General features: G+C 39.5%; 2 protein-coding genes across 3 annotated transcripts; both read right to left on the minus strand.

The window, feature by feature from the left end:
* Nucleotides 1-1,947: 1,947 nt before the first annotated feature.
* Nucleotides 1,948-9,038, minus strand: traf3ip2a (TRAF3 interacting protein 2a). Its single transcript, XM_042504105.2, has 10 exons — nt 8,948-9,038; nt 8,423-8,467; nt 7,823-8,323; nt 6,237-6,384; nt 5,923-6,110; nt 4,220-4,308; nt 4,069-4,137; nt 3,884-3,988; nt 3,065-3,139; nt 1,948-2,164 (listed from the first exon to the last, which is right to left on the minus strand). The coding sequence occupies exons 2-10, from the start codon at nt 8,436-8,438 to the stop codon at nt 2,018-2,020; spliced, it is 1,338 nt and encodes a 445-aa protein (XP_042360039.2). The 5' UTR covers nt 8,439-8,467; nt 8,948-9,038; the 3' UTR covers nt 1,948-2,017.
* A 222-nt stretch (nt 9,039-9,260) lies between these two features.
* LOC121955890 (putative G protein-coupled receptor 139) lies at nt 9,261-13,382 on the minus strand. 2 transcript variants are annotated; one of them, XM_088089484.1, is made up of 3 exons: nt 12,707-13,382; nt 12,125-12,243; nt 9,261-11,115 (listed from the first exon to the last, which is right to left on the minus strand). In XM_088089484.1, exons 2-3 carry the CDS (start codon nt 12,201-12,203, stop codon nt 10,106-10,108), a joined length of 1,089 nt encoding a protein of 362 aa, XP_087945610.1. In that variant the 5' UTR covers nt 12,204-12,243; nt 12,707-13,382; the 3' UTR covers nt 9,261-10,105. The 2 variants fall into 2 exon arrangements, with proteins under 2 accessions (XP_087945610.1, XP_042359908.2); XM_042503974.2 differs by lacking the exon at nt 12,707-13,382 and having other exon boundaries at nt 12,125-12,290.
* Between the last annotated feature and the right edge of the window lie 233 nt (nt 13,383-13,615).

Here is a 13,615-nt window from a genome sequence, read left to right on the forward strand (position 1 = left end):
ACAAAAGGCTTTTAAATGTTATTTTTTAAATCCCATTTACAAATGTGTCTGCCCATTATATTCCATTTCACAATTTGTCTTCTGCAGTTTCTTATCCACGACTGCCATAATTCAAAATGTCTATCTAAAGCTACACTAATCGATATTTTCATATTAGCAGCAGGTTAAATGACTGTGTGGAGTGGAAAACCAACAGGGAATTATCACCCGCTGCTGTTCTTCTCAATTCTATGGACCGTTTAGCCTCTTTTAGCCCCATGTTTTGGTTGAACGGTACCCAACTTCACTGTTTTGGTCCACTCTCAGCGCTCTTATGAAACTCATTTTCAGAGTCAGCAGGCAGTTTATTTATAAGGAAGGCTCTGATAATACGAGAAGGGTTCCCTGCACAGCACCAAACAGCAGACGGACAAAGTTAATAACTATCTGGAAACGTAGTGGAGCCTTTGGCAGCTAAAGAGCCAGATATTTTCTTCAGGAGTTGGTGGAACCAATAATAAACATAAAATTGTTGGCTGACCAGAAACTTGACTTTAAATGGAATATCATTACTATATCAACATTGTAAAGTGGTTATCGTCATTGTCGGGCGCTAACCTTGTATCTCCAATTTGCACTACTTAATTTTTTTTTCATGAATTAATTCAAATGGTCCCTCTGTGTCAATCTGTGGGTTTTACCATTTCTCAATCAATAAAATGTATGTAAAAAAATCTTGTGATTACACCTCCTACTGTATCTCCATAGGGTCCCTTTAAAAACAATGTTTTTTCTAATTCCTGAAAAATAGCAATTTTGAGGATAGGTGGTTTGCACCTGACAGCAGTGTTATGTTAAAGGGTAAGTTCACTTGTGGAGGGGTTTTACCCTATTTTCCCATGTTTTTTTTTACCTAAGTTACTAATGGGAACAACAATTTTTTAAACTGATTGAGTATTAAGTGAGGGCACTGTGGATGGCCGTAGCAAAAACGTCTGCAATGTAACCACTGGGGGCATGTTTGCACCAACAATTTACGTCCACCGGAAGTGTTTGTTTTTGCAACTGACAGGCTCAGATTGTTATTCTAAGTGTCTTACAACATTATGGGATGATTCCTATAGAGATCATTTTTTTTGTTACAGAGTAAGATCCTTTTTGTTCAACCAGAAACAGCTGGAAAAATCAATATCGCCAGACCCATCAGACTTCATTTAAATAAACCGTCATTTTTTATCTTCGTGAATTACACTTTATTCCAAGTAGACAGAAACAAAATAAAACTCACAAAAACAGCCTTTATTCATCTTTCCACTGTTCCAACAATCACTAACTCTGGTTTGGATCAAATAAACCCTTAATTCATCCAGTTAGATGTGAAAATAATGCTGCCTTTGTTGTTTGACTGTTTATTTAAATGGAGTCTGGAGGGTTTGGTGATAGTGATAAAGGGGCTGTTTCTGGTTAAATAAAAGGGATCCGATTTTTTACAGAAAGGTCTATCATTGTTTCATTATGTTGACAGACAGTTATAATAACTATCTGAGCCTGTCAGTGGTGAAAACAAGCACTTTTAGTGGATGTACACTGACGGTGCACAAATGCCCCCAGTGGTTACATTGCAGCCTGTTTCAACGCTGCAGCAGTCTCATTCAATATTGGATGAATTTAAAATTTGCTGTTTTGCTGTGATTTAATCAAAATCACAAAAACATAGGAAAACAGGGTCCAGCTTTAAACTGACGAAACATACCCTTTAATGTGCTTTCAGCTAGTTCCACTGCCCCAAATCAAATGACAAAATTTGTATTCTAATACGGTATCGGATTAGAAACACAGTAACATGAATCATAAACTAGGGATGTATCTGAAAACTACCAACAAAAGAAGAACATTTTAAAACTAATCTTCTGCAGTATTAACAGTCCTTGTGAAGGTAGATGAAACAAAGTCATACATACAGCACGATGAAGTTTTGACCAAATGAAGCATTTCTTTTATTTTGGTTATTTTCCTCAGGTGTCCTTTTCAGTTTGTCTCAGAGGGGACGGACAGTGAGGGTGAGGTCGGCCCCCCGCGGTGGGATGATGTAGCGTTCCTCCCTGAGCAGGCGCAGCAGCAGGTCCTGGGTGTGCTCGGGCCACTGGTAGATCCTGGTGCTCTGGAGCCAGCTGGGGACATGTCTCTGCAACACAGACAGACAGCACCGGGCTTCACTGGGTAAAACATATTTTGCTATGACCCCTGTCCACACAACTGTACATCATTTAGCTTTTGTGTCTGTAGATTTGGTATATTAAACACATGAGCAAAGCAACACAGTGCATAAAATAAGCACAACAGAAAGGCCAGATATTGTCTTAATTATACATCTTTAAATGTGACAAGACCTACCATTTTAGTTTGGCTTTTAATTGAACTAAATCTATTTATTCATTGACTATTATTTTATACATTTTAGTATGTTTTATTATTTTAACTAGATGGTATTTTATTTTGTTTTATTTTATTATTTTAAACATTTTTATCTATTACCATATGTTTTATCATTTTATTTACCCTTTTTTCTAATATTTTTTCTAATATTAGTTATTTATTTATTTAACCTGTTATTAATATTATATTTATTTATTTTTACCTCTTATCCTGCCTGTGGTGTTCCTCACACATGGCAGTGTTTCCTCAGTTTAATAAGTACTCTTATGTTAGTGCATTAATTATTTGCAAAGTCAGGCTTTTTTTTTTTTTTTACCCATGTGCCTATGTACCTGCTGCTATACAAAATAAAGTCTGACTGATTGATTATGGTGACTTGGCCGATACTGTTTACAAAGAGTTAACAACAGTTCCTGCATAATATACCTTTAAAGGTGCAGTTCACCCAAATCACAAAAACATGTTTTCTCAGTCACCTCACGTGGCCTTCATTTAGAAAAGTGCGTGTAGACTGTGAGGTGTGGTTGGTTGAAAGCTCCAAGAGCAAACATTTTAATGTCAAAAATGCTCAAAAAATGTTTTTCTTTTCATAATTTGGTTGAACCGACCTTTAAATATGTTTTCTGGTTTTTTTTTTATGTTTCCTTACCTTGGTTGCATTGGGAAACAACACGGGAACCAGTCGGAAGTTCAGGCAGCCTTGTTGGATGAACTCATGTTGGATCTGTGCCAACAGGAACACATAATAATCAGTGCTTATAGTTCTCCATGAACTTACACGTGCTTTACTTAAAAGGAAAATTCAACTCAGAGAGAGACATTGCTGTTGAGTTTTGGGTTTTTTTATTTGCACTTTGAGCACTACAAGACAAGTGCCTTGTAGTTCCATTATATGTGAGAGAGGGAAAACATCTCCACTGTCAATACCTCCAACACTCAACAACTCACACCAAAACTATCTAAAATGGTGAATCGCACTGCAGGTAAGAGGAAAAATATGTAGTCTTGGATTTTGGGGTGAACTATCCGTTTAACAATTTGGCTTAAAATCAGTACACAGCTTCATTTGCCTGTGTGCGGTTTAAACTCTTAGTATTTGTCTGTTGAATTGAACCCATTGATAAATGTAGACAATTCTAAAAAAAAAAAAACAAAACATGAAAAATGTAATGGATACTGGACACACACGGGGTGAAATTACTTTTCTAATAATAACAGCTTCATTGAGCTCTCACAGCCTTTCAGGCCCACAGCCAGGTTACTTCCACACCTGTGACATAACACTGTGGGACTGTGGGTGTGGGGACAGCAGGTGCAGCTGTCAAATGAGAACATTTCCTTATTCTCCTGTCCTTACCAGCATGTGCAGATGAGGGGATGTAATGACACAAGCTTTCCACCAGAGGGTGACATTTCACACAGACCTCAGTAGTTGACAGCTGTCCCTTACAGCTGTGCGAGTTCATACCTGGTTGTGAATATACTTTGTGTGCAGGCCATGCTCGTCCTCTCCATCGCCCTCCACGTCCTCCTTGTACTTGGGACTGATGACCACTATTATGAGCACTGATTTCTGTAAAATGACATCTGACTATCAAAGTCTGCATCATCAGTTGGTTTCATTCTCCTCCCAGACTCAATAGTTGGACTTACATCATTCAAAAACCTGTCCATCCATTTGGTGATGCCCATTCTTCGGATTGGATTATCAAAGATGTCAATCTGCGAAGAGACGAAGAGAGTGTGAGTGTTTGTGTGGAAAGTTGGTGAGAGTCAGAGGTGATGGACACAGGGCGGGACTTACTGCAGGTTTGAACCCGTGATCTGTCAGAAATGTGACGAAAGGAAAGATTTGTTCGGCTGTGTCCACCGAATATGTGATGAAAACATTCCCTATAGACAAAAAGTCAGTGAAACATTAAAGCACTTAATACATTCTTTAAAGGTCCAGTGAGTAAGATTTAGGTGGATATATTGGCAGAAATAGAATATAATATAAGAAGTATATTTTCTTTGGTGGCGGGTCCACGTTAGGCTTGGGCAGTATCACGGCATTATGGTATATCAGGGTATTTAGAAATATTTAAGATAGTTTTTTCAACACCAGAGTTGGAAATTAGCACCAGTCCCCAGCCAAATCCTGGTAAAATATGCAAGTGGCTGCCAGATTTGCTTCATTAATCAGCAAAAAGGAAAAAAATATATAATCTATTAAGTGGCTGATTTTGGAATCCACCAGCCACAGTAACAAAAAGTTCATTTCCAACCTTGTAAATACTGCACACTCATGCCATCATATACCGTACACTCCTGTGAAATTTCAGGAAGGTATAAAGGCATTAAATATTACATACTGTCCAAATCTAGTACTCGTCTACAGAGATCGCCACGTTGCAGCACCATGTTTCTTCAGTAGACCAGAACGGACGAACCAAACACTGGATCTAGATAAGGCTACTGGCGTTTTTGCATTTTCACATTTTAAGATTTTCATGTTTTCCTGCATTTCAGGTTTTTTAGCTTTGGTTTTCTAGCGTTTTCATGTTCTTGCATTTTCACATTTTCGCATTTTTTGGATTTTCCCTTGGGCAATCAAAGATAGCAGCCCTACACAATGAGAACATTGTAAAAACTCTGACTTGTTAATGAAACTGTTTCATTCAGAGTTTTTACCGGTTTAAATCTTACCTCTGCAGATAGTGTGAGGCGGTAAAAACCTCCTGAGCATCTAGGTATGTAGGTAGGTAGATTTATTAGTCATTTTTAAACAAAGTTAAAGAATTAGGATGAATTGATTAATTGATCTGGATCTTAGGTTATCAGGGAAAAAATGTGAGCAGACATTAGCTGGGTCTGGGTTAACGGCCACCTCCGACACACCAAACAGCATCAGATAAATACTGACTTGCATGTGAAACTGCTCTCTTCAGTGTTTTAACTGGCTTTAATCACCTGGACCTTAAACAGTCAGAGAAAAAGGCTGAGCGCACATCTGCAGGTGCTTGGCTAGCGGTCTGTTTGTGACATGTCAAAGGGATCAAAGAAACCCTGATTTGTAACGTGAAATTGTTTTGATTAGTGTTTTTTCTTATTCAAATCAGAGGACAACTCCTAATAATTTAGCTCCTGGTAAAAACCTCTTCAACGTCTGAGTAAGAAATAAGGGAAGTGCACATTATCAGGCACTAAGCTAGAGCCAGTCCGTTATGTTCCAAACAGCATAGGAGAAACAGTGATTCGTGATGTGAAACTGCTTTATTTAGTGCCTTTTCTTGTTTTAATCACATGGTTTGTTCATTTTAGAGAGGAAGAGAGCTCTACAGATAATTCAGCTCCTGGTAAAAACCCTGTGAACATAAAAAACTGTTTCTAACTTGGAGAAGTTTTGGCTGTCTGCAATCTGCATTCCTCACCACTAGATGCCACTAAATCCCTCTAAATCTTACACACTGTTACACAGAGAACGTTACATGCATGTGTCCATGCAGGGACACTGATGGGACTTACTGCACTCCTCAGGTAGGCTGATGGTCCTCCTGATCTCCCTTGTGGCCAACCCCGGACCAGCCACGAGGGAGCGCTCCACACTGACCTCACGCATCACATCTCTAGGAGGGGCCACACACTGAGGCACAGATCCATGGGGGGAATGTGGAGCATCTTTATTAAATTGCAACCTATTATGGGGGGGATCCCTGTGGAGGGAAAAAAACACGGAGAAACAATCTGAGATGTATGCATGACATCTGTGACGAATTATATGAATCAGTGTGGAAATGATCAGGTCATAATGACAAACAGGATGGGAATCGTTCTCATACCGTGACTGTTGATGGTGTTGAGGCTCCTCACATGGATCCGCTGGGTAATTATGCCTATATTGATAATAATTATTTTTGTGACGAGGCAGATTTGCCGGAGTGCAGCATGCACACTGTCTGAGACGACTCCCCTGCATTGGATGGGCGCCTGCAGAGAGATATAGAGAAGCAGACATTTAATTCCTAACTTTGGACAGATTCCAGTTCAGCAGTAATGATGTCATGCAGACTCAACAGAAACACAATTGAGCAGCAGCCAAATGATACTAACAGGGCTGGGGAGGCAACTTTTCAAACTAAATCTACCACAGATGTAGTGATTACTGGACCTGTGCAGAATCAAATCAAATGATTCAATTAAGGCGTGAAGTCGTATCGTTTATCCTGGTTTTGGCACAGTCATTTGTATAGCAGATTTAGATTCCTGAAGGCAAATATAATTTAATAATATTCAATATCTCTAAAACACATCATTGTAACATACAAAAATTACTAACTATAACATACTACTAATGATACTAGCTATTATATAAACTCTGGGACAATAAAAGTCTCTAATAAGACTTCGTTATTTTAGGGTGAACATCGCCTGCTCAAGGAATTACATTTTTAATTAAGCTAATGCCAAAGTTAGTTGTCAGCTTTGGTTCCATCCGCGGTCAATTCACCCTAACGACAAAAAGACACGCTCTTGAACGTCCTCAGCTAGTATCGAGTCATGCACATAATTTTGGCGTTATTTTTTCCAGGTTTTAAGATATCTGTCTCTGATTTCTGCCTCCATAAAAACTGTGGGAGAGAATTAAATTTCATTTGTGGTGCTTACAACATTGAAAATAACATTTAAATATTTACTGTGGATAATTCACAGACCTTTAACCTTATTTTTAATGACGTGAACACCCCCAACAAAACTCCATGTACTTTTATTGCAGTGGGAATGGAGGCAAACATCTCTGAGAAAGATATTTAAAAACCTAGAGAAAATTAAATACATCATTTAACATCAAATAACATCAAAAACAATCTGTATAGATCTATACTACCAAAATTAAGAATTTGAACTGACTTCCTAAAACCCGATTTTACAGACATGCTTTTAAGTGATGTCATCTATTTTGGTTTGTCTTTTAATTCATCTTTTAATTTATTCTTTTATTCTGTCTTGATTGTGTTTATTTCTATTATTAGTACTATTATTTCTGCATTTGCTGCTAATATTCTTTGGATTGTATTTACTCCTGTTGGTATGGTTTGTTATTGGTATTTTTGTTTTGTAATTGTGTCTCTCTTGTTTAATTGTACTTTCAGAGTTGTCAGGCCTTAGTTGGGCATTACTGATTGGCTGTTTTTAAAGTTGCTATATAAAAAAAGTTATTATTATTATTATTACAACAAGTTTAGATATTTGCCTTCGTCAAGTATGAAATATTAACAAACATGTCATCCACCAAGTTCAAAGATATCAATAATCTGCTGTGTTTCAGAGTAACAGTAAAATACAAACTGTCAAATGTAAGAATGTTTACATGTCCCCACTGACAGAAACACCAAACACTTGAAAATGATGAAGCACTGACACTAACCGGGTAAACGTGCTGCAGGGTACCGTGATGGGACGTAGTGGGCGCAGTTATCGACAGACTTGAGTGAGAAAGGGGGCTCCAAGAATTCTTCCTTCTCCGCACAGTGATCCTGGAGCCTGTTTGAAGGTCCTGCAAAACCTCTACTGTGGTTTACTCGGAGGTCCTGTTCATACAGCGGCGCCTGCTCTCTGAGACCATGAGGCCAAACACCCGCAGGGTGCGGGGCGTTCATCTGTCCCGGGTGTGTAGAGAGATTGAAAAAAGGTTGAGGGGCAGCATGAGGGACTGCTCTGGGTTCGGGCTGGCGCTGGCTCTCAGGGAGTCTCCGCTGGCCGGCATCGTGTGCTGCTGTAGCTTGCTCATAGCCATGTTCCTGTGGCGTTTTGCCAGTATTTGTTTGTCCACTACACTGTTTGCAGGGGGGAGGCCAGGCCAAGTCCAGACTGGAGGGTGTCATGCTCTCATCCATCTCGACAGGAACACTCTGATGAGGGCAGGGCCCTGAAACCAGAGCCAACAGAAAAACAGGTTTGCTTCGTTCGCTTCACTCCGAAGGACATTTTGATAGGTTAGACAGATTAATGAAAGCTGTGAGCCTACCTTCAAAAGAGTCCATTTTGTCCCAGTGAAAAGTGTGTGTTGCCTCTGGTGAAAATGAAATCAATGTTGAAGGAATTCAACAGAGCAGGACAACTTAAAGAGACACACTATACAGAAGAGTAAATCTTTTCGCACAGCTGGCGAGAAAACTGTTTTTTACTGAGACTTAAAGTCCACTTTTAGTCACCACCGAGACGTAAAAACTATCCCACTGACTGAAAATGCATGTCTTACAAAGTAAATAGCAGTGAGACGGTATCAGAATGAGCAGGATCAAGTATAAACTGATCTCAGGAGTGGTGTGTGCACATTCTTGTTTCTTCGTCACTGGAAAGGTGTCAGTGGGTGTGAGTGTAACATATCAACATGATCGCTGCAAACTAGTACAAAGGTCAAAATCACAGATCTAAAGATATGCCAGGTATGCCCTCTTGAAAAACAAATAAAAACTACTTCAAAAGTTTGTTTTTCCGTATAAATATACAAACAGAGAAAAAAAGAACTTGACTGTACTCCCACACCTACCTTTGCTCAGATCTGCTTATCCCTCAGCAACAGCACAAACCTGTTCTGAGGCAAACAGGAAGTATTCCCAATATGCAAAGCAGGGAAGTCTCGTGACCTATTTATGCAAACAATACAGGGCATCAAAACTGCAGCTGTCTGGTGGTTTTCTCATCAAGGTAGCCATTCTGTGGTCAGTAAGGGTTAACCGTTTCTTTGATTTGAAAGGTGGAAGGTCTCATTGTCATCCAACCATTGAGTGAATCTTCGAACAATTATTAAAATCAATCTCAAGGTGCATTTGATATACACATAAATAGTAGTGCAGCACTGCTCATATGTATTCAAATTTTATTGGGAACAAATCATTAGACTATTGAACGCCGTGCAGTTTTGGATGACTAAACATTCTCAAGGCAATATAGTAGAACTGCTTTCTCTCCTTATACAACTAGACATAATAAAATACTTTACATACCAGACAATCACTTGGGATGACCATCTTAACTTTCACTTTGACAATCATTGTTACGGCGGTTCATCCACATTCATTAGTTTGGAAGGAGTCCATGTTCCTGCAGCCCTCAGATCAGTAGGTCTACCTCTGCTAAACAGGTTAAGTTCTCGCCTCTGTCTGTTTGGTTGGTTGTCTGGCTGTCTTTTACAATATTTTAAGCACCATATGCAAAAAAAAAAAGACACGTAGACAGATTTTAATGCAGGAAAGCTTAACCCCCCAAACACTGATTTTAAGTGAACATGAAGATGAGGGAACATGGAGCCTAATTTGGGATTGAAAAAATGTTCATAAGAGACCTAACTTTGGTATAGAGAATATGTTCATGAGGATTATAGGGCTTTGGGAACACATGGCCTAATTTGAGATGGAAAAGAAGTTCATGACTGAATTTTGGGTTTGAGGGAACATAGAGCCTAATTCAGGATGGAAAAGAACTTTAGACGTGTGTAATGACTTTTGTGGGAAATGCCTGGTTGTCATCATGTGACCTTCGTCTGTATCCATTGTTGAAGACAATGGAATTGAAAGCCCTGAAAAAAACTCGTAAGTGAGTGGGCCTTTGTCTAACTTTAATTTTTAGGGTCAAGAATGAATATTTATGCTTAAAGTTTAATTATTTTCAAAGTCTGGTCCATTAAAATCCATTCTTCTGATCTTTTCTACTCTGTCAGTTTGAGATTGGTCAGCACCACAGTCACCGGGTTGTCGGATGGCGAGGCCTTATGATTGACCACTGAGAACACTTTCATGGTGGTGTGGGTGAGGACAGAGCCCAGCTCAAGTGCCTTCGCATTACAAGTCACTACATGGAGCAGCTCTTGCCGGAAGCGCCGGCTGACCATGCAGTAGAGCAGGAAGTTGGTGGTGGAGTTGAGGTTCTGCAGCATGTTGGCCAAGTCTCCGGCCACATTGATAGGGATGCTGTAGTCATTCCTGTTGAAGTCCTCGTTGTTATACTTGGTCCTCAGGATGCAGTATGTGACAAAGCGGGGCAGGCTGAGGACAACGAAGGCCACAGAGACCGTTCCCAGCAGCAGGATGGTCCTCCTCAACATGCCCCTGGTGCTCCGCCCATGCATGACTCGACGCTCTTCCTTGGTGAAGAGGTTTCTTGCGCGGCACAGATGGTAACCGATGAGGTAGTTGAAGATAATGACCAACACAATGGGAACCCCCCCTGAGAGGAAGGTTGTTATCCACACTATAACAGTAGAGTAGGCCTCATCGCGATAATGACACCTGGGCAGCGTCACATTCTCCTCGCCCACAGTAAAGTTGACATCACTAACAATGTTGATCCAGCTCACCGGCACAGAGACAAGATGTGACACCAGGACGATACCCACACAAGTCAATTTAGTGACCCAGGCCTGAGAGAAGTGCTGCTTGGCTGCTGTGCTGCGAAGAACGAGGTAGCGCTCGATGGTGAACACCACTACGATCCAGGAGGAGCTGTAGAGCGATCCGTACTGCAGGAATCCCAGGATGCCACACCAGGGATTGGAGTGCCAAAAGGGCTGCAGTATCCAAAAGGTGAGGGTCAGGTCAATAAGGATCACCCACACCAAGTAGAAGGTGTCCACGATGGCCAGACAGCTTAGGTAAATGATGGCCGTGTTGGACATCCCGCATTTACGGAAGCAGATCATATAGAAGGTGAAGAGGTTAGCTGGAAGACAGAACACAGAAACTCAGCTGGTTTCATTTGTCTGTCTGTCATACTTTCATTTATTATCAGCCCACTAATGACTTTGTAAATGCATTCATTAATTTTGTTTTGGCCACTTGGGGGCAGCAACATCAGCAACTGAAAGCACACAAAAACACATGTAGTCACTTTACAAAGTTGTTATAGCACATAAGATTATCAGTCACTTATTTAAACATCCAACACAGGGAATTTCAGGTTTTGTTATCTGACATAAAATACATCAGTAATTACCGCACTTTTTAAGCTTTTGAGTGTCTTAAAAAAGGCAGTTGCTGTGAAGGAGCTAAATGAGATTGCAGAACATCATCATGAAAGACAGCTTTGTTGTGGTAACCACGTTCAGTCATGCAACTGTAGTGTAGGTCATTTTTAGCCTGAGGTTTGCTTTACTTCAAGTTTGCATTTATGCTTCGAAATTCCAAAAAGTGGTGCTCATTTGTGCAGATGATCTTGCTGAATGTTTGTGCCAAATTTGAAGAAATGCATGTGTTATGCATTTCTTCAAATTTGGCACAAACGTCCACTTGGACTCAAGGATGAAATAATTATATTTCGGTGGTCAAAAGTAAGTCACCATGGCCTTATCCATCTCATTCGTGTGAATGCAATATGTCAATTACACCTTGAGGGAAGTTCTTGAGATTTGGCACAAACATCCACTTGGACTCTATGATGAACTGATTAGATTTTAGTAATCAAATGTCACTGTGACCTCACTATATATATATATATATATATATATATATAACATAAAATATTGAAGTGATGATTTCGTATCCGAGAGGTCATAGTTAACTACAGTGTGACATCATAATTCTGCAAAAACACCTTACAGACTATTCAATGTCTCTCAGGAACTCAGGAACAGAACGTGAGCCATTGGATGCTAATCTTGGATGCCCACCTTGAAATTGTGCCAATTGTATAGATCTTCTTGGACAGCCAAACAAGATGACAAGATACAAACCTGGAATACCCATGACACAAAGGAGAGGGTAGTAAATCTTCTGCACTGTGACGAAGATGGCGACACTGGCTCCCTCCATGGTTCACTCGCTGCCAGGCAATCCACTCACATGCTAATACCTGCAATAAAGCCATTAGAGAGGAGGAGGAGATGAAGAGAACAGTAGACAAATACTGGTGAGAGGCTATAACACAGATTAGAGCTTTTTTTCTGTTTAGAGCTTTTATTGCTTTAGCTACTTTAGATATTAAGGCGAAATTGGCATGGTTTTCAATGATCTTTGAACTGTTGCACTTTAAGGTAATGTGAATGCAAATATCACCAAAATGAAAAATGATAAATAATGAACCATTACACATTAAAAACAATAATTAGGGAAGCTTTGTGTCTTACATTTGTGTTGCAGTTTTATTGATTTAGCGCCGAAGTTGAACTAAAGTTAAGGAAAACTAGAAATAATTCCTGAATGCTTTTATCCTTCCACAGTGAATTAACAATACTCTGATACTGATACATGTTAATATGTGTAACTGGGGGAAAATATCAGTGGTCAGTATCACAGAGGATAAAAATCAGACATACCTGTTGTCTATAGATCCTCCGTGCTGTGGTCTATGTTGCTGTCAAGGTGTCATACAGACGTGACTTCTTCCACAGAGGTGGATACAAGCTGGTTATGTCTCCACAAGGATGAGGCGATCAGTGATATGAGGAGGGATGGATGAGACAACTTCAGCTGCTCCTATAAAGCTTCAGGAGGAGGGAGTCACATCACCTGACCTGCAGATCATTCAGTTCTTCCTAAATGATGCAAATAATCTGACGCCAATTACTGATTGCACAAAATAAAACTAAATTATGAATGACAAATCTTTTGAGCTATCTGGATTTTGCATATTTCTATAAAGAGAAGTTATGGTAATGATTTGTGTCCCAAAGTTCAAACTCATTTGTTTAAATAGAGCGTCTAGGAAGCTCACTGTCACTTTATTGATCTGAGAATCGATTTTTTTCCTAAGGACACAGGTGTGTCTTTTTCCACAGGATAGGTGCAGCTAGAAGTTAAAAAAAAAAAGATTAGTCTTGTGTTTATCAAGGTATAAAAAAAGCAGAATTGACAGGGTGTCATGAAATACATGTGATAACAGTAGTTGAAATAAAAGATAACAACAACGGATCAGCTTAGAATCCATTCAGCAGTTAAGATACACAGGAGGTAAGGTTAAAAGTCTTGAGAAATGTTTTTGTCCAGAAATCCAGTTTGAGGTAAAAGCACATGGAAAGACCCAAGGAAATTAGCTTGATTTCTTCCAAAAACATGGGAAGAGGGCTAGACCAACAACAAGAAGAAGCAAGAAACTGCCCCCAAAACAGCAAGAAATTAGTGAAAAGTAAAAGAAAATTAATTTGTAAAAAATAAAATAAAAAGTTTGAAAAAAACCCCAAAATGAAATTACCTGAAAATGTGATTTAAAATTATAATAATTCCAT

The sequence above is a fragment of the Plectropomus leopardus genome, chromosome 16, assembly GCF_026936395.1.
Source record: "Plectropomus leopardus strain MGB_pleo_1.0 chromosome 16, ASM2693639v1, whole genome shotgun sequence".
Lineage (NCBI taxonomy): Eukaryota > Metazoa > Chordata > Actinopteri > Perciformes > Serranidae > Plectropomus > Plectropomus leopardus.